Source organism: Artemia sp. Qi Xiang Cuo, chromosome 14, assembly GCF_049724085.1.
Source record: "Artemia sp. Qi Xiang Cuo chromosome 14, ASM4972408v1, whole genome shotgun sequence".
NCBI lineage: Eukaryota > Metazoa > Arthropoda > Branchiopoda > Anostraca > Artemiidae > Artemia > Artemia sp. Qi Xiang Cuo.
This window is the reverse complement of record NC_142807.1, coordinates 21169125-21190548: the sequence shown is the minus strand read 5'-3', so window position 1 is coordinate 21190548 and position 21424 is coordinate 21169125. Positions and strand designations below refer to the sequence as shown.

The 21424-nt window shown below is 35.1% G+C and overlaps 1 protein-coding gene across 4 annotated transcripts in view; it reads left to right on the top strand.

Annotated features, from left to right (window-relative positions):
- Positions 1–2173: 2173 nt before the first annotated feature.
- LOC148944251 (GDP-fucose transporter 1-like) overlaps positions 2174–21424 on the top strand; it is a 157815-nt gene continuing 138564 nt past the window's right edge. For 2 of the 4 annotated variants that reach the window (XM_089100375.1, XM_089100372.1), the window contains exons 1-3: positions 2174–2248; positions 6383–6472; positions 10774–10975. In XM_089100375.1, the coding sequence (XP_088956501.1) occupies positions 6390–6472; positions 10774–10975 (285 nt within the window). In that variant the 5' untranslated portion in view covers positions 2174–2248; positions 6383–6389. Of the gene's footprint in view, positions 2249–2658; positions 2796–3693; positions 3875–6382; positions 6473–10773; positions 10976–21424 lie in introns of those variants that run through there. The other 2 variants (XM_089100373.1, XM_089100374.1) reach the window with 2 other exon arrangements.

Sequence of the window (21424 nt, the reverse complement as noted above, 5' to 3'; positions counted from 1 at the left end):
CTGAATCTTGAAAAAGGTCCTAGAACTTTTGATTACCTGTCCAATGATCCCCCTCCGAAGCTTATACAACCTACCTTTCTATAAAAATCTCATATGCCCCCAGGGCATAACTTACAACCCTTTCCCTGTGGGCTGTGGAGGGGGTATGCCATCCTTAAAGACAAAATATCCGGACCTTTCAGCTACACTGAACAAAATAGCTATCTCAAAATTTTGGGTCGGTGTATTTGGGAAATGGTGGGCGTGGAGGGGGAGCTGGTTGCCCTCCATTCACTTTCGACTATTCAAAAGGGTACTACCCCTATTCAATTTACAATCGAGTGAGCATATTTCGAAGTTTCTACGACAACTCTTTCTATACGAAGTGCCCTGGTTTAAAACCACCCCCCCCCCCCCAAAAAAAAATAAAATAAAATAAAATAATAAATAATAAATTGTGCCCACATCGCTCTTTACTTAGGCAGTGCTATTGCGCTCCCTTTGAAAACTTTGACAAAAACTTGGCGGAGGGCAAGTAGCAATTTACACTAGCTAAATTGTAAACAAATAAAAGACCAAACCGCAGCCGAGTAACATGCTTATGATGGCTTTGCCTTTAGATTAAGACTCTGGGAAACTCGTCCAAATGCTTTTGATTTCCCAATAAAACTCCTGATAAGTAATATTTCGAATTTTCTTCTTGTATAAGTTTTTCTTGGATCCTATTTTATTACGGTAGTCCCCCAAATAAAACAGTCTTAGTTTAATCGCCCTGGGATTCGCTTTTAGGAACATTGGATTGGTCTTTTCAAAATTCAAGTAGTGAGAAAATCTTTCAAATTGACTATTTCTAAGAGTTTTTCGTAAAGCTCATTGTTTTTTTTTGTAGACCCCATGTCTTACCTTTCAAATTTATTACTTGATAGAACCCCCCGAATTGGAATAACCCGTCTTCACTACCATTTTCCTGGCATGCCGGCCCGTTTCTTGGCACCCTCTCGGGCCATAGTCTGAATAGGAAAATGGAGAGGTAGAAGGAATCTACGCTCTTGTGCCTTAAATCTACCAAACTTGTAAATCTACCCAAACAATCTATTTTGTTCTTAAACGGTTAATTACTGCATTTTATACAACTACATCTTCATGCTTTTTATAATGTTAAAAATATTATTTTGATCTTCTTATGCAAGATGATGTTAATAACATTTGCTTCTTCAGTGCTATACAAAAATGCAGTTTTTCGTACAAAATCGATTCTATCTTAAAAATTATTTTTGTTAATTACAAAAGGTTTTTAAATACATCAACTTCCTTTAAAATGAGCCATTAAACAACTCTCTAAGATTTTCCAGTGCCCCGCTAGCTACAGAGAAAAAAATGGCTTTGATGCAGAATATCGTGGTTGCAGCCACTTTTCTTGTTTTTCAAGCCAATTGATTTTCCTTGTTGTTTCAAGTCAAAGGACGGTAAGATATAGGGGTATTGGACAAGGCGGTTCTAAAAGTGTGCTTCATTTTTGATCTGACTCTATCTTTAGGAGTTATGGGCTATTTTGTTTCTTACTATGGGACGTGATTGTCTCTTGCTAAGTTGCTAGCTACAGTTTCAACCCGGATAAAAGATTTGGTCGTTAAAAGCCCTATAATAATGATTACAATACTGATAAACAATAATAAGAATGGATTTGTTTTATCAATAATTGTGGGTCAACAGTAGGCTACTCTCTGCGAGATCACAAATTTTTACTATTGTTGGAAAAATCACAATGTTTTGATAGTAAATTGGAAATTATTTTACTTTTTTCTATTAGATTCTTGTTTACTCTGGTAATTTTCACTGTTTTTTTTGTCAAATCCTAAAAGTTCAAGTTTTATGCAATAAAATTTATCCAAAGCCCTTTGGAGGGGAAAGAGATAGAAAATAATAAATAGTGTCTTTTCCTGTCTTACTTTAAACAGGAGATCAAGCTAATTATACATCGAACAGCCTTTTCTGACAAAGAAACCGATTCTTTTCTTCAAATCTGTAAGAACAAAAAAAAAATTCCGCATGATATCCTGCTTTGAAATTTTCCCTTAATTTTACCAATAAGTATGATAATGTCAATCTTGACAATGACAATGCCAAATTGATCCGCAATGTTACAAGCAACGATTTATAGATGGCTTTGATTATAACTAGCAGAAACTTTAAAATTTTGTTCTGTGACATACTAACCATTCTGAATATTTGATTTTAACACTGGGGTCAAAATATTATTCTAATTCTTGTAAGAATTCGCGAATATTTTGTTAAAAATCTTTGATAAAGATCTCAAAATTGCCTGTCAATATCTACGAAATCATATTATTGAGTTAGGAATAAAGTGAATACACCATTCGATGCCTTTTTTTATGCTGATTACGAATAACCTACAATAAGCATTTCTATCGGAAATGAATTTCAGCCCCCCCTATATATGCCAATTCAAGGTATATATTTCTTCATTAGGGGGTGGGGTGGGGGTAAAGTTTAAACTTACCTCCCATTTATATCAGAAACAAAATTTACCCCCACCCCCCCCCTAATGTAGAAATATATACACTGAATTTGCATATATAGGGGGGGGGGACTGAAATTCATTTCCGATAGAAATGCTTATTATATTCGTAATCAGCATAAAAAAAGCCATCAAATGGTGTATTCACTTTAGTCCTAGCCTAACTCAATAATATGATTTCGTAGATATTGACCAAATTGCCAATGCTACAGCTAGGACCCCTGGTTTCTAGCTAGGCTAGCACTCTCTGGGTTAACAGACATCCCCCTTTTCAAGGGTTTGTTGTTCATTTTGACTTCAGTTTTCCCTCCTTTATAAAAAATTCTGATTTGTCCTCATTTTCACATCTAACCATTACAACATACCTACACAACCATGATTCCCCAACATAACACTAAATACCCTAGTCTAATATCCTAGGTAATAGCCTAGGCCTAAAAATGTGCACTTTTAGGTAAAACTTAACCAAAAATTCAGGGGATATATTTGCTCTTTAGGGGGATAGGATACATAAATTTCATGGTAGATTTGCAGTAGGCCATATAATTTAGCTAGGATGAAAGAACAAACAATATTTGATACTTTTCTTATGATCTTTTATTATTCACATAAAATACCTTCAGGGCCCTTTAAGGGATCAAGATGCAATTAGCCCCAGAAGCAATTAATAAATTATAGAAGAGCATAAAAAAGGCATCAAATGATGTTTTTACTTTCATCCAGGGGCAGATCCAGGATTTTTTTAGGGGGGGGGGATAAATAGGTTGATCTGATAAACTTCTATTAGAAGCAAGTTTAATTAATGCAAACTTTTGTTTATTAAGTAAATTACACTACTTTAGACTATGTTAGGGGGTGTGTGCACCTCCCTGGATCTGCCACTGTTTTCATCTTAACTAAATTACAAGGCCCACTGCAAATTTACCCACTTTTAAGTAAGATGTCTAGAGCTGCATTTTCAGACACCATGGGTCTCAACACAGGTTGGATACATGTAGTGCAACAAGTGTTTTAGAATGTGGGTTCTACCACCAAAGAACAGGGTTGGGACCTGCTCTGCTGAAAATGCCATTAAAGGGAAGAATTCAAAAATTGTATAATATGAACTTTTAAACTGATGAAATGTCCCAGAGAATGTGCCAGAGATGTGTTTTGAGATGTGCCTAGATTTTGAAAATCACAGGTGCAATGTGAAAAGAAATTGTATCTAGGCTGGGCCTACCCTAACCTTATATTGCAGAAGGTTACTCCAGTAACCTTGAGGTTTAAGAAGAAAAAGAATTGATCAATTCTAAAGCAAATAAAAATGGAAAAAAAAGGAAATATGATCCATTGATACTTGCTGCATATTATAAAGTAAGAATTCCATCATTTTTTTGGTTATTTTTCTAATGTAGTCTAAGGGTATGCAAGACCATTTGAGGGGGACTAGAAATGAATTATCAAAAATGCAAACAAAACAAAAAAATAAACATAAAATTAGCAATTTAAAAATGTTTCTCTTTTTGTTCTATCACTTTCTGAAGAGCTGCTATTATAAACTTTTACCAATGATTCTTTTGTCAAGTTTATATCTGCTGAAATTTCTGCAAAGTTAAATGACATTGTCAAACATGGTTTATATTCACTTTAAAGCACTGGCTGGGAATTTCATTTTAATATCATAAGTTAGTAGCCTAGCTGTCAAGGCATTTAGATATCTTCTTTTGTTTAAGATATTTTAAATTAACACCAGCTACACTTTGTTAGTTTAAAATTGACATGTTAAAGATACCACAAAAAGTCAAATGTCCCTCCTTTCTTTAAACAGATGTGCTCTTTTGAGATATTTTCAGATGTTAATCCTGAGCTGTCTAATTATATAGTCATCATGTTCAAAAATTAAACATGATAGGCTACTTATTTAGTGGGCTAAATAATTATATCTTCACTTGATTCAGCTAGGATGAAAGTGAATACATCACTTGATGCCTACATAATGTTCTTTCCAAATTCAATTTGAAAAATTGAAGCAATTATGCTTCTAGGGGAAATCACATTTAGAGCCCTAAAAGGATCCCTAAAAAGTAACTTATTGCCAAGACTTACTCTTTTCTCTGTATTAATTTAACAGGAAACAAGTAATGTTAATGACAACAAGCAATATGAAAAAAAGAGCCAGCCTATGGAAAATCAATTAAGCATGTCTAATTTGGGCTATGTTTGTGTTGCTTAAGGGGGTGAGTAGGGGTAAAGTAAAGTTAAGTGCTTTTAGGAACTACATAAGTAAGTATTTTAGGATGTTTTAGCATTGTTTTCAGAATTTTACAATATTTCTTTCTGGAAAGAGTAACTACTAAATAAGTATCTAAAATACTATTCAGTTAATTTGTATCCTAGATATTTTTAATTCCCTGGATTCCTCTTTTTTCTAGATTTTGTGGTGTTAATAATATGGATCAGATGTTTTTTTTGCTGACAAAACTCATCCATGTAGTCTGCTACAAAACATCATATAAAGACTAGTTACCTTTTATATGATCCATCTTAAACAATAAAGAAATATATTATTAAGGTTATATATGCGACCATCAGGGGAGTGGGGGGGGGGAGCAGCTAGGGTTTTCTATACCAGCCTATTCAAAAGGTTCTGCATGGTGTGATTTACAGGAAACTGTGATTTTAATAACATAGCCTATACATTTAATTTTGAAAAAAATAGAGTGCATTCTTTGAAAATCACAGGTGCAATGTGAAAAGAAATTGTATCTAGGCTGGGCCTACCCTAACCTTATATTGCAGAAGATAATCTTCAGTCAAGTGTGGCTCCCTAACTTCTGTCTAGGCTAGCCTATAGAACAATCATATCACAAAAATATAAAGAAATGGCTAAGAAAAGTAACAAAAACTAAATATAGGTTTATTTACCCCCCCCCCCCCAAAAAAAAAAAAATCAAAAGTCCAGCAGAGTAATTCTTCAGATTTGATACTTGCAGTCTGGTTTCTATTTATATATTCAGAAACTGGACTGCCAGTCTCAAATTCAATCCCCAAGTCTCATGGAATTTTGATTTTGTTGGTGGAGGGGGGGGGGAATAGATAAAGACCTAAAGAAATAATCAACACACAGTTAGCATTTGTGGCTTGTTATCTCTAGTTTTTCTAGTTTCAGAAATTCAACAATTAGTTTCAAGCTTGATCCACAAGTCCCATGAAATATGGATTTTTGGGGTAATTAAACATAGGCCTAAAGGAATGATCAATTTGGCAATGTATTCTATTTTGAACAGTTAAACTTAATGTGATTGAAAAAGTTCACTGCATGTTAACTATTAATGCAATGCCTAATCTTGGGTTCTTGCATGCGTTGGGAAAGTTTGCTGCATGCAGATTTGTATTTTTGTTCATAAAGGCAGAAAACATTGCATGCAATCCATAAAACTTCTAATGTTGTCTGCAAAATTCAGTTTCCTTTGTGGGAAATTAAGGCTAGACCTATTTCCAAGCTTGATTTCACTCTGATTCATGATTATTCTGGCAAATGATAACCAGATTTAGAATTTGCTGAAAAATCTATTAAAAGAGGCCATGTCTTCCAAAGGTAAGCTTTGAGTTTTTGCCTCTTGTGCATCATTCCCATTAATATGGCTTCATTCATTCTTTTACCAACTGAAATATAAAACCAAAATTTGGTAGAACTTATATTGTGCATTGTGATCTTCTTTGCTAGGTACTGTGAACACCTGCTTGAACCCACCTTTTTTACTGTTTATTCATCATCAGCAGATCTTATGAATCTCATATTTTTGTTTTGCTTTATTTTTCTTAATGTTTGCATGTAATGTTTAAGAAAATTAGTTAAAATTTATGTTTTATTTATTTTAGGAAGAGAATGAAGTCACTGTATCAAGATGGAACTAATGATTCTTTGATGAAGCAATATGTGAGAATATTCTTGGTAGTCTCTGCCTACTGGTAAATTTGTCATCCTCTTTATCCTCTCTCCTTTTTGTTGTGCTTAGAGTAAAAATAAACATCAAAAATATCAGAAAGATAGGCTAAAGGAAAAATATTTTTTATACAAAAATTGTTCAGAGTAAAACTTGACAAATAAATCTCATCTGTGACAAGAAAGTATTAATTCTAGGTGATATGAGGAAAGGCTTGAACAGTTTTGATGGAAAATATTTTGTAAATTAATGTTAGAAATAGAAAATATACTGAAAAAAATGATTCAATGAAAGTTCTATAAAAGTCAAATCAGAATGCCTTGCTTTAAGAATAAGCCTATCATGGAATGATTAGTGTTATTGTATGAAGTGTTAGGGTACCAGTGATGGTGGCCCACACTTAATGTGATAACCAAGAGAAATTGTCTACACTCTACTATTATAGACTTGTGCCTTTAACCTATAACTATCTGGCCATATATCAAACAGTTTGTGGTAAAAAACTGTAAATAAGGAGCAACCCAGCTCAATAGCAGCCAAAATTCTAAAAAACGGAATTTTTATACCAATAGATAAATAAAAAGAATCAAATTTTAATGCTGATTGCAAATATATAAGTTTCATCAAGTTTAGTCCTACCCATCAAAAGTTATGCGCCTGGGAAAATTTGCCTGATTTTTAAAAAAAGGGAGAAACACCGCCTAAAAGTTATGGTGCCTGAATGAAAACCACACCATCTGATTCAGCGTATCAGATAACCTAAATCTAGAGGTTTTATGCTTTTTTCTGCAAAAATGTGGAATTTTGTATTTTTTGCCAAAAGAAAGATCATGGTTCATTTTTTATTTTTATTAATTTTTTTTTGCCGGGGGTGATCGTATCAACCCAGTGGTCCTAAAATATCGTGGGATGGCTCATTCGAACGAAAATTATAGGTTCTAGAGCCCTTTTTAAGTGACCAAAAAAATGAAAGGCAATGAGACTCCTTCCCAAGCTCATTTTTTCCCAAAGTCACCTGATCAAAATTTTGAGATAACCATTTTGTTCAGCATGGTGGAAAATATAATAACTATTAGGATGACGTAATCCCCCAAAGTCCCCAGGGGAAGGGCTGAAAGTTATGAACTTTACCCAATGTTTACATATAGTATTGGTTATTGGGAAGTAGACAGATGGTTTCAGGGGGGAGTTTTTTTGGTTTTGGGGGGTGGTTGGGTTGGGGCTTATGTGGGAGGATCTTTCTATGGGGGAAGGGACATTGCTATGAATGGGGAGTCAGATTTCCCAGCATTATTTAAAAAAAAAATCAAAAATGAAATTAAAAAAAAAAGTTTTTCAACTGAAAGTAAGGAGCAACATTAAAAATTAAAATGAACAGAAATTATTATTGGGTCTGCCCCCTAGTCAATACCTCACTCTTTAAGCCAAGGATTTTTTAGTACTTTCATAAGAGCTATTTATTCTAATTAACAGCCTTTGTGATTAAGGGGTCGTTTTTAAAGAATTGGAACAAAATTCGAACTTTAGCGTAAAGAGCAAGGTTTTGACTAGGGGGTGAACCCCCTAATATACGTATTACAAATACATGAATATAGAAGTTCGTTACGTAAGTTAATTCGTAATTTACTTGCATTAATTACTAATAAAAACGTTCTTAAATAAAATTAAACAAATTTTGAGAAAGCCATTTAACCAAATTAAAGTAAAATTAATATGCAAATTTTGTTTTTAATTATTCCTGTATGGTGAAATAAAAACCTGCATTAATTCAAAAACGTTCAAAAATTAAATAAAAAAAAAGAAGTTCTTTTTTTAACTGAAAGTAAGGACCGACATTAAAACTTAAAACGAACAGAAATTATTCCGTATACGAAAGGGGCTGTCACCTTCTCAACGCCTCGCTCTTTACGCTAAAGTTCTTTATTGTTTTGAAAAAAAGTTGTGAGAAACAGTCTAACATTAGCGTAAAGAGCGAGACGTCGAGGAGGGGATAGCCCCTTTCGTATATGGAATAATTTCTGTTTGTTTTAAGTTTTAATGGCGCTCCTTACTTTCAGTTAAAAAAAAATTGTTTTTTTTTTATTTAATCAGGTGTAAGAACTCAATTGTCATGATATTCACTCTCACTGGGAACACTGCTACCAAGCTGGTGACTTCACACTCCCAAAACAAACTAATCAACCCTGAAAAATTCCATACCCTACTCCAGGTTAAGGAAAAATAACCCTCCTAATATCTGAAAAAAGAAATATCTATCATCATCAAGCCAACTGGAGGTATACAAATAATTCAAAACACATAAAACCAAACAAAGAAATCTCGCCCTGTCTCTCGCCCATGAGAAAATGCAACCAATGAAAAACAACTTTAATAAAACTATATTCCACAAGATAATGAATACACCTAGGAATTAAAATGAGTCATACAAAGAGACTGAATTCTCAACTAGCTATCTAGTTAAAAATTACTTCTTAAAGTTGAAAGGATAAAGAATTTAAAATGAAGGTATTATAAAGAACAACAGAAAAGGGAGAAAGCTATTTTATATAAAAAGGGGAAGGGCATCTATCTGACACTCAAATGGGTATGGGTAATAAATACTACACCCAATGAGGAGTAATTGTCAGTTTTTGGGTTATCGAGTTAGGCTGAGGAACATTTAACAACCACTATGACTATATGTGCACACACCTCTGACCCTTGGAGGAGGGGTGGTCAGAGAAATGTTTTTTAATGGTTTCCCCCACTGTGGCAATGAGTTTTGTAGTTTTGACTTTGACCTTTTGGCAGCACTTTTTGATGTTAGTAATTTATTTAGTTATTGATATTATTCATCTCACAGCTATTTACTTCCATGGTTGGCAAGATTTTGAGTAAAATATCTCCCATTTATGCAATATGCATTTCAGGAAAGAAATTAGTTACTTATAGTCACAGATAACCATGGACTAGGTATGAACAGGATTAAAAATTTTCCAGACTTAAAACAGTCTGCCTAAAATTGATTCTTTTTAATATTTTGACCAAAGTCTTTTTCTCCATGTCTCTTTTGAGTTAAAAGTAGTATCTGTAAACAATACAAAAAGTATGCAAAAATTCGCTTAAACTTGAATTATTTTTACAAAGCTTGCAGAAATTCATTTTATCACTTCTAGTGCATGAAAAGATGAAATCAAGTTTTTACACCTGCTAGTGAGAATACATGAATGTATGAAGTTAATGTGTCTGTAGGAAGTATAAAAGTATTTGCTTTTTTTTGTTTGTGTCAGTATTGAAATTCTTATGTATTTATTAGAAAATTCCATTTTATTATATGGTATTATTTGCTATACTGGTAATACACTAATATTATAGTGCTGGTAATATATACTGTCTTAATAATAATAACAATAATAATAAAAATAATAATAATATTCTTAATAATCCTCCTTTTTAGCATATTAAATACTTTAATCTCAATTTAAAGGAGTATCAAGGAGACCCTATTGAAAGATAACCTTCTGTAGCAAGATTATTGCACACACTGGCTAGTTAAGCTTTTTGACATTTATCCTACTTATAAGTTTCTTTGTCATAGCATACCTGCGCATAGGCACAGCTCGACAAATCCGTTTTCCAATATTTAGTGCTTGAAACTCATTTGAAAGGAGTTTGAAGGTGACCTTATTTAAAGATACCCTTATTTTGTGAGACTCTTACCAATAAAGGTTTTAATTACTATAAGTGCGCTCCAGAAGTGATATATAAAATTATTCTTAGGTATTTGCTATTATCTTAATCATAAAATGGCTCATAACTACACATTCAATCCCTAAAAGATTCCCGTTCTTTTCCATATATGCTTGTAATAAGCAAAAGCTGTTTGGCTTTTTACTGGTTTCTACACTTATAATGCAAAGAATTGACCAAATGTTTTAATAGCTAGTGTTCTGGGATACAAATAAAAATGAATAATTAATTAAAACTAATGATAATTGCTTTCTGGAATGTATCCTACTTCTAAGATTGCCATATTCATTTTTAGGAGAGACGTCTTTGAATTAATCTTTAAAATTTTCATTCCCCAGATGGCCACAATATGAGTTTTCATCATCTTTTTTCAAGATTTTGGTCAATTTTTTCCAGAAAAGCAACTTGTGATTTTGGCTCATTGCTTCTTCTTCTTTCGAAACTTGCTATTGGTAATAACAGCACGATTTTTTTCCGAAAAGTCTGTTTTGACAGTATTTATGTGTTTTTAGTGTGTTTCAGGATTTTGTGTGTTTTGATGTACATTTGTTCATGCTGCATTATTGATTTGTATTATTTGTATTATTATTTTTTTAGGTTTATTTCAATAACATTGGTATTCGTGAACAAAAGTTTATTACCAACAGACAAGTCTACCTTAGATGCACCATTGTTTGTAACGTGGTTTCAGTGTTTAGTTACAGTATTAGTTTGCTATCTTTTGTCAATTTTAGCAAAACTTTTTCCAAAAGCAATCTCCTTTCCAGAGTTGAGCTTGAATACAGAGACTTTGAAAAAGGTAAGTTATTTTTATATGGTATTATTTGCAGTGGTGGTTATAGAATACTACTAGTCTTAATAATTCTCCTTCTTATAAAATGGTTAAAAATAGTTGAATGCTTCCTATAAAATGGTTGAATGCTTCCTATAAAATGGTTAAAACGTATCTTAAAGGAGCATAAAGGAAACCTATTCAAAGATAACCTTCTGTGATAAGCAGTGACGTAATTTCTTCAAAATCCTGGGGAGGGGGGGGGGGGCAAAGTTGAAGCCAATTTTCTAAAATCAAACGAAAATTACAGCAAAAACGGGAAAATGAGCCATATAGTGCCATAAGTGTCATTTGGCAGTTATCATTTGGCATTTGACCTATGAACATCTATGTGATTTTTATGCCAGATCAAATTTGGAATTAATTACAGTGGATTGCAGTGACCGTCAGTTTCGCAATAAGTGAAATAATAAATTGGTATTTACGAACTATTTTGCCATTGGATATATTTACTCACTTATATAAGGTGCTGTATTATCGTAATATCTTATTAACTTGATTTAATAATCTGAATATAATTTAATTTTACTTATAAGCGAGCAGAAGAGGGGAGTTTCTTGTCGCAAGGGCCGTTGTACCTGCCGGGAGTGTGACTCCTTTAATTTGCGGGGAGTAGGTAGCAAGAAACTACGCTTCCTTCGCTTATCGGTATCTGGTTCTTATTGCTATCTGGTTCATATGGTCTGCGTATCCGCGCGCTGTACAGTGAATAATGAATAATGGACTTGTATTTTCGCCGGTTTTAAATTTTTTGCAATTTAACCGTACTAATGGAGTGAATGAAAACGACATACTGAGGTTTGGAAAGGAGATTTTTCTGAACTTGCCGAGTATAATCGAAGATAAATAAAACTCCTCTCTGAGGCGGTCGTACCTGCGACTGAGCTTCCGAGAAGACAGGGGCCGAAGGCTTTGGAAAGCCATCTGAAGGATATGTTAAGTATATTCGTGAAATGTGACGATGAAGACATAAAACTACGGACGTTTGTAATTTGTTCTCTAAATGACGTACCTGTCATCCTTGCTTTTGTTTACTCGAGTTTGAACGCAAAGTTGAATAGAATGGACCACTTCCTAAAGACTGTTTCTAGTAAGTTCGATTCGTATGATAATCACTTTCCACCATTGCCTGTCCATGCGACGCCGCCAACTGACTCTTACGCCCCTGTTGTTGTCTCTAAAGTGCCGCAAACACTAAATGATCCGATAAAACGTAAAGAAGTGCTCGAGAAAGTAAGCCGTCATGATGCAGTTACCAAGCTGAGTTCGCGAGTTGAATAATAGCTGATTAGTGTTGAAAAATCTGCTGCTGAAGAATTCAAAGACTCAATTTCAGTGATTTTAGCATAATTTTCATCCAGGGTGATCACTAAGTGGCTTTTCAGGATAGTCAGAGGAGTATCGAAGGACTTAGACCTCTCTTTCTGTCAAAGATATCCAGGTGTGGTGGAAGCTATGCGTCTCGGTAACACTGGTGCGGTTAAGCTTGAGTTTTGTGACTCTATGTCAAAAGCCAAGGCCATGCAAGATAATGTTAAACGTGGGTATGAATACTTATCTTTGAAAGAATATCTTTCGGCACATCGGTGCTGTCTCAAATGCCGTTCGCTAGACCATAGAGTTGCTGATTGTACAAGTTTGGTTGCGAAGTGTGCACGCTGCGCGGGCCCTCATATTTTCACCAAGGAATGTCATTGCCAGCATGATGCAAAATGTGCCAATTGTGGTGAAAATCATGCCTCCTTTAATCTTAGATGCAAAGTGCTGAGAGATATCATTGCCACGAAGAAATGATTGTGCCTGTTTCGATTGTTTTGTTTAATATAAATGGTACTCGTTTAAAGGAGTATGTGATTGATGAACTGTGTGACCGGTTTGATGTAGTATGCCTTCAAGAACACCTCCTGACTTCTACAAGTATTAACGTGTTCAAAAGAAGTTGTAATCATTCCGATAAAATAAAAGTTCAAAATAGGAATAAAATCCTTTTTAACAGACAGTGTGTAATAAATTTCACAAAAAATACCAGATATTTCGGTCACATATACAGTTACCGACATCAGTAGTAAAACTGATTCCGTTTTTATAACTAATGCTTCTGTCACTTTTGTAGGCCTCGCGTGCATTTTTAAGAATAACTGGAGTTTCTTCTCTCCAGTGTGTTTTCATAGTGATAAGTCTATCCTTGCGGTTCATTTTGGTAATACTGTGGTGATAAATGTGTATCTCCCGTGTACCAAAAAAAAACTATTTCCACTTTAAACGCGTATATGAAAGCCTCGGCAAATCTTAAGGCTATTCTTGCGTCTGTACCGTGAGTAAAATGCGATATATTTAAAATACCAAAATAAAGTTCCTTCTTTCTAAAGATAATTCCGACTTCCTCTAATTAAGTCTAAATCTAGTGTCAAAAAAAGAAAGAAAAGTCCTTAATCAGCAAAGAGATAAATTGCAGTTAGCCTCAGACAAAGAACGGCGCTATCCAAGCTTTGGATTTCGCTAAGACAGTGGGCAATAAAAAAAAAGATGCTACGCACAATATTTCGAAGGAAGTTTAAATGATAAGAACCGTGTGAACGTTTGAATCATCAGAAATATTTTGGTCGAAAGTGATTGGAAGGCAACTAGTCCTCCCCCACGCCCATCATTCCCCCAGACACATCCAATGAAAATTTTGAGATAGCCATTTTGTTCAGCGTATTTGATTTCCAGATAGAAAATATGTTTTTGAGGAGGACAATCCCCCACAACCAACTCAGGGCAAGGGTTTTCAGTTATGCCCTGGGATCATATAATGTTTTTATAGAATGCGTTGTTGTGGAAACTTCAAAACAGGCTCATTTGATTGGAAATTCAAAGGGCTAGTACCCTATTTAATAGTCGAAAGTAACTGGAGGGCATCTAGCCCCCCCCCCACGATCATTATTCCCCCAAACACGTCCAATAAAAATTTTGAGATAGCCGTTTTGTTCAGCGTAGTTGATTTCCAGATAGAAAACTTGTTTTTGAGGAGGACACTCCCCCACAACCCTCAGGGCAAGGGTTTTAATTTATGCCCTGGGGGCATGTAAGGTTTTTATAGAAGTTGTTGTCGTAGAAAATTCAAAAAAAGGCTCATTAGATTGTAAATTCAAAAGGCTATTGTCCTTTTCAATAGCCAAAAGGGATTGGAGGGCAACTAGCCCCCCCCCCCACGCCCATCATGCCCCCAAACACATCCAATCAAAATTTTGAGATAGCCATTTTGCTCAGCGTAGTTGATTTCCAGATAGAAAATATATTTCTGAGGAGGACACTCCCCCACAACCCTCGGGGCAAGGGCTTTAAGTTATGCCCTTAGTGCATATAAGAACGATGTTGGCACGCTTACTATTTATTACTTTTTCCTTTAGAGCTGTGCACTTCATATGGAAGGGGTCGTCGTAGAAACTTCAAAAGGGGCTCATTTGATTGGAAATTCCCCCACAACCCTTGGGGCAAGGGTTTTAAGTTATGCCCTGGGGGCATATATGGTTTTTATAGAAGGCGTTGTCGTAGAAACTTCAAAAAAGGCTCATTCGATTGAAAATTCAAAGGGCTAGTGCCCTTTTTAATCGTTGAAAGTGATTGGAGGGTAACTAGCCCCCCTCTCACGCCTATCTTTCCCCCAAACACATCCAATAAAAATTTTGAGATAGCCATTTTGTTTAGCGTAGTTAATTTCCAGAGAGAAAATATATTTCTGAGGAGGATACTCCCCCCCCCCCAACCCTCAGGGTAAGGATTATAAGTTATGCCCTGGGAGCATATAAGGTTTTAATTGAAATTTTTGTCGTAGAAACTTGAAAAAGGGCTCATTCGATTTGAAATTCAAAGGGATATTGCCCTTTTTAATAGTCGAAAATGAATGGAGGGCAACTAACCCCCCTCTCACGCTCACCTTTTCCCCAAACACATCCATTCTAAATATTTAGATAGCCATTTAATTCAACGTAGTTAAAAGTTTTGGAAATTAGGTATTTAAGGATGACAACTGCTCCCCCCACTGCCCTCAGGGCAGGGGTTGCAAGTTATACCCTGGGGCATATAAAGTTTTTATTGAAAGTGTTGTCGTAGAAACTTCAAAAGGGCTCATTCAATTGGAAATTGAAAGGGATACTTTCTTTTTAAATAGTTGAAAGTGATTGGATAGCGACTAACCTCTCATGCCCACCATTTTCCAAAACACATCCAATCCAACTTTTGAGATATCCATTTTGTTCAACGTAGTTGAACGTTCTGGAAATTAGGTCTTTTAGGATGATAACCCCCTCAGAGCCCTCAGTGCCAGGGTTGTAAGTTATGCCCTGGGGGCATATAAGGTTTACATAGAAAGTTGTTGTATAAATCGTTGGCAGCAAGATCGCGCTGCCTAAGTAAAGAACGGGGACATTCGAGAACGAGACAAGAAACGGGACTAAGTAAAGAGGAGGACACTGCCCCACAACCTTCAGGGCAAGGATTTTAAGTTATGCCCCTGGGGCACATAGGAACGATGTTGGCACAGTATATTATTTATTAATTTTTTCCTTTAGAGCCGGGCACTTCGTATCGAAGAAGTTGTCGTAGAAACTTCGAAAAGCGCTCAATTGGAAATGGGAGTGGCTTGTGCCCTATTTAATAGTCGAAAGTGATTGGAAGGCGACTAACACCCCTCTCACAGCCACCATTTCCCCAAACACATCCAATCAAAATTTTGGGATAGCCATGTTGTTTAACGTAGTTGAAAGTTCGGTCTTAGAGGATGACAACCACCCTAACAGACCTTAGGGTAAGGGTTGTAATTTATGCCCGGGGGGCATATAAGGTATTTATAGAAAGCGTTGTCGTTTCCAAAAGGGCTCATGCGATTGGAAATCGAAAGGCCCTTTTTAAAAGATATCGAAAGGCCCTTTTTAATAGTCGAAAGTGATTGGAAGGCTTGACATTTTGATAGTAAAGATCGAAGCGGGTATAATGTATTATTTTTTGTTGTTGTTGTTGTTTAGACCAGGGCACTTCGTATCGAAGGAGTTGCCGTGGGAACTTCGAAAAGGGCTCATTCGATTGAAAACAGAAAGGGCTGATGCCCTTTTTAATAGTCGAAAGTGATTTGAGGGCAACGAATCCCCCTTCTACTACCCCCCTCCCACGCCCATGCTCCCACGCCAACCCTCCCATTTCTGCTCTTAATATTTAACCAAACCAAAATAGCGTAAGTGTATCCAAGCTATCAAAGAAAGTAAACAGATTTTTTTGCGAATGGTATCAAGTTTTCCATTTCAGGTCAACAAGAGGAGGTATGAAACTAAATTAAACAGTACTATTTGTGTCCAGATTTTTAAAAGGGTGTATGTTGTTAAGAATTGCTGAAAATTTTTCTCCAGCTTACAAATAGCAGGCCAAACTATAAATTCCTAAAAAACGAAAAGATTTGAAATATTATTTTCTTTTTCTCGGAAAAGACTGTCGATATAAAACGAACAGAAATTAATTTAAAAAAGTTTTTCCACAAAATAAGTTTTTCAAAGAAAAGTAAAGAACTCCATTAAACAAAAAATGAGCAAAAATAAAATCAAATAATCTACAAAATAATCAAATAATCTACTGAAAAAATACAAATGAATGTGCATTGTCAGTTTAATATACATATACTTATACTTAGTACTCGAAATAATAGTATTCTTTGATTTATTAAAGATATAGAAGTAAAAACATCTGCATTTTTTCAGTAAAATTTTGTTTTAAAACATTAGAAATATAGTCCTAAATCTTTGAAGGCAGAAGGCCTCTACGCCCAACCTGTGTAAATTTTTGTTTGTTTCGAGTTCGAATCAGTTATTTATTGTAATTTCTGTTCGTTTTGAGTTTCTTTTATTTATTATGCTGATTTGTGGTACTTTCACGCTTGGTAGATTATTTGATTTTATTTTTGCTCATTTTTGTTTAATGGAGTTCTTTACTCTTCTTGGAAAATCTTATTTTGTGGGAAATTTTTTTTTAATTAATTATAGTAAAGATCGATGCGGGTACAATGTATTATTTTTTTTATTGTTTAGACCAGGGTACTTTATGTCGAAGGAGTTGTCGTAGGAACTTCGAAAAGGGCTCATTCGATTGGAAATTCAAAGGGCTAGTGCCCTTTTTAATAGTTGAAAGTGATTGGAGGGCAACTAACCCGCCTTTTACGCCCACCTTTTCCCCAAACACATCCAATAAAAATTTTGAAATGACCATTTTTTTCAACATAGTTGAAAGTTCTGGAACTTAGGTGTTTGAGGATGACACTCCCCCCCCACAGTCCTGAGGGCAAGCGTTGTATGTTATGCCCTCGGGGCATATAAGGTTTTTATAGAAATCGTTTTTGTAGAAACTTCAAAAGGGGCTCATTTGAAGGGAAATTGAAATGGCTAGTGCCCTTTTTAATAGTCGAAAGTGATTGAGAGGCAACTAACACCCCTTCCACGCCCACCATTTATCCAAACACATCCAATCAAAATTTTGAGATAACCATTTTGTTTAAAGTAGTTGAAAGATCCGGAAATTATTTCTTTGAGGATGTCACTCCCCCAAGAGCTCTCAGTGTAAGGGATTAAGTTATGCCCTGGGGTATATAAGGGTTTTTATTGAAAGCTTTGTCGTAGAAACTTCAAAAAGGGCTCGTTCGATTTGAAATTCAAAGGGCTAATGCCCTTTTTTAAATGAATGTGCATTGTCAGTTTAATATACTTATACTGATATTTAGTAATCAAAATGTTAATATTGTTTGATTTATTAAAGCTATAAAAGTAAAAACATTTATATTTTTTCAGTAAAGTGCAAATTATTTTCTGGCCTTGGGAAGGCATAGGGCTTTTGAGTCCTACTCATGTTAATTTTTCTCGTTTTAAGTTTGACTCGGTTATTTATTGTAATGTCTGTTCGTTTTAGGTTTCTTTTATTTATCGATGCTGATTTGTGGTAGTTTGATGTTTGGTAGATTATTTGATTTTAATTTTGCTCATTTTTGGTTTAATGGAGTTCTTTTCTTTTCTTTGAAAAATTCATTTTCTGGAAAAAGTTTTTTTTTAATTAATATTAGGTAGGGGCTATATCATAAAAGTACTAATGACTTATCACTGTTTGAACTTTTATCTGCTCGTAATTTTGAATTAGCGTCCCAAATATAGCCAACTCTTGTCTTTTTGAAAATAATGCTTTGTGAGACTTCTACTATTTGCAAATACTGAAAACTAATTATGGAAAGTTAAGCTGGCTTTGCTTTCCAGCTCCCAAAAAAGACCTCTAGTTTTGTCAAGGATTGTTTGAAACATTCACTATCATATTAAATGATACAAATATACTGCATATTATAAAGTAAAATTTTCACTATTTAAGAGTTTCCTTTTAGTTTTTTTTTTATATTTCCTTGGGCTATATCTGAAAGCATCTGCCAAATTAAGGCTGAGACATCAGTCAAATTTGGCTGATGAAACCATCAGCCAAATTAAGTTGAAAACACATGGAATCAAAGTGCTTAAGAAGGTTTAGCTTTCATTTGAAGCTGTTGTCTTTTGCAACCAATAGATTTTTAATCTTTGAGTTTTTTACGATAAAAAGTGTTGTCAAATTTAACGGACAATTTTTGCTTAGTTGTTTTCACAGCTCAACATGGCAACACTGACGAAAATGTGGAGAAAAAGTATGGGCGGTTCAAACAATGAATAATTCAAGGAATTTAACGGTACTGGAAAAAACAGCACCAAGTTGCCTGAGACCAGCACAGCTTTGCATTCTCCTCTCCATCCCAATCTATTAAAAGCTTGTCTCTTACACCCTCCCAACATGTTCAATTTCTCCTTAAATCTTTATTTACGACCTCTTCCCACCCTATTTGAGGAAAGCCTGTTTTTTATTGGAACTAGATGATTCCTTGACAAGGATAATCTTTGATAATTGGTCCTTCTTCATCTGCTGGACGTGTCCTAACTATCTCAACCTTTCTTACGTTACAGCCATAGAAAGCAAGATTAAATCATATTTTTTTCTACAGCTAAGTGTTAGGAATATGATCAGACAAATACCCTAAACAATCAAAAGACAATGTCTCTGTAAAGCTTCTAATAAATCCTGGATTATTATAAATCCTGGAAATCCTGGATTATTATAAATCCCCGATTATTTTTTATTCGGATGTGAGTAGCTTGGCAGTTAAATTTGGCTCGATAGTTCTGATAAATGTCTATTTACCTTGTGATTATCAAACATTAACTTTTATGAACTCCTTTGTAAAGTCTTGCGCTGAGCTCGAAATTCTTTTAAATGATGCTACTGCTACTGCATTTGAATTCTTGATCATGGACAATTTTAGTGGGGACTTAAAGTACTATTCACCCCGTTCTGGTACGTTATTTAGTACTCTACCCCATCAAGAGCAAGCGTTCGATTCTGTTGATAGAAGAGCTTTAGTAAAGGTTTTATCCTTGTATGGTATATCAGGCAAATACATTAAAGTGAATAGTGCTATGTACGAGAATAACACTGCTGGAATTAAGGTAAGAAATGAGGTTAGCTGCTGGTTTCGTATTAAATTAGGAGTTAAGCAGGGTTGTGTCTATACCCATTTATAAGGATGATTTTGATGGACTTCGTCTTAAGGAGCACAGGAAAGGCAATGGGAGACCACTGAATCAAATGAGGAGGAATATATCTCCGGAACTTGGGTTATGCTGATGATTTAAGCACCCGAGGTGAAAGTGTGAGCAAAATGAATGAAACTTTAGGGGTTTTGGGAGTTCAGGGTGCTAGAATTGGTTTGAAAATTAATGTTAGGAAGACTATGTCACTAAGGCTAGGAATAAGTGAAGATGAAATGGTGACGTTGGGTAATGAAACGATTGATCAGGTGGGCAGCTTCACATACCTTGGTAGTATTATTAGTAAATATAGCGGAAGCAGTGAAGATTTTAAAAGTAGAATAGCCAAGGCTCAGGGTGTTTTTTCACGTTTAAAAAAAGTTTGGAAGAACAGGAAGATAAGTCTGTAAACCAAGATTAGAATATTAGAAGCTACCGTAATGACAGTGGTCAAATATGGCTCCGAAGCATGGGCGCTCCGAAAAGTAGATAAAGAGTTGCTAGATGTTTTCCGGATAAATTGCTTAAGGATTGTTCTGGATACCCGGTTGACAGACCGTATTTCAAACAATAGGCTATACAAAAAAGGTGGTACAATAATGCTGTCTAGGGCTATAATAAAAGAAAGGCCGAGGTGGCTAAGGCACGGTGTGTGGATAAAGGATGACAGATTACCGAAGATTGTTCTTTTCGGCCAACCATCTAGGGCAAAACGGAAAGCAGGTCGTCCCCGTCTGGGGTGGGAGGACGTCATAAAGAAAGATTTAAAGGAAATGGGAACTTCGTGGGCGGGTGTAAAAAGGGAGGCTTTGAATAGATTGGGGTGGAGGAGAGCTTGCGTAGCTGTGTTGGCCTCAGGCGGCTTGGTGCTGCGGTGAGTTGTTAGTAGTAGTAGTACCCCATCACGTTATTGCAAAGAAATCACAGAATTATTCATATTTCTACAATTCCGGTAGTGTGTCGGGCAGGTAGCCACCCGATGAGAAAGAAAATCACTAGATTTTAGGGATATTTTGGTTGATTTAGTGATTTTCTTCAATAATCTAGTAATCTATGTGCTGATTTAGTGATTTATTGTTTAGGCACTATAAAAAATTACTAGAAATAGTGCTAAATCACTAGGGGTGGCAACCATGGTGTCGGATTTGGATCACGTTATTCATTGAAGCGGGCTCCAACCGCCTCTCATTAAGTTGCTAATTGATCATCAGGATTTAGACCATTTACCACTCTCGTTGAAAATATATTTGGAATTTTAGCAAGCTACTTGTACAATTCTAGTATAAATAAATGGTTTACTGTTAATGATTGGAAGAAGGTAGATATGACCCTTTTGAGTAGCCTTGGCCACTTACATTTATATGCTCACTTTGAGTAGCCTACTAGCAATGATCCGCTATCCTTATCACCTTTTTCAGTGTTCTTTTTATGTTAGAAATAGACAGTGATTTTAATATTTTAATTGTTGGTAAAGTTAATATATATCAATATATAATCAATATATAATCAATATATAATCAATATAAAATCAATATATATCAATACTTGTTATAATCTGACTGTTTTCTAGTCTAAAACTAGAGTGAGAGTTATAACTGGGAAACCCCATTTAGGGTTTGGATTCTGAACTAAAAGTCATTAAAAATAAAGCTACGTTTTGTCGTCAGATTTGTGTTTGTGGTGGTGGGCCTAAAACATGCGTTTTTTTTTCGGTTTTATTTCTCCGAGTTTACATAAAGAGCGGACAAAGGTTAGGATCCCGGAGAAAGTTGAGAAAATTGCGAATTCTCCAATTTTTGCACAA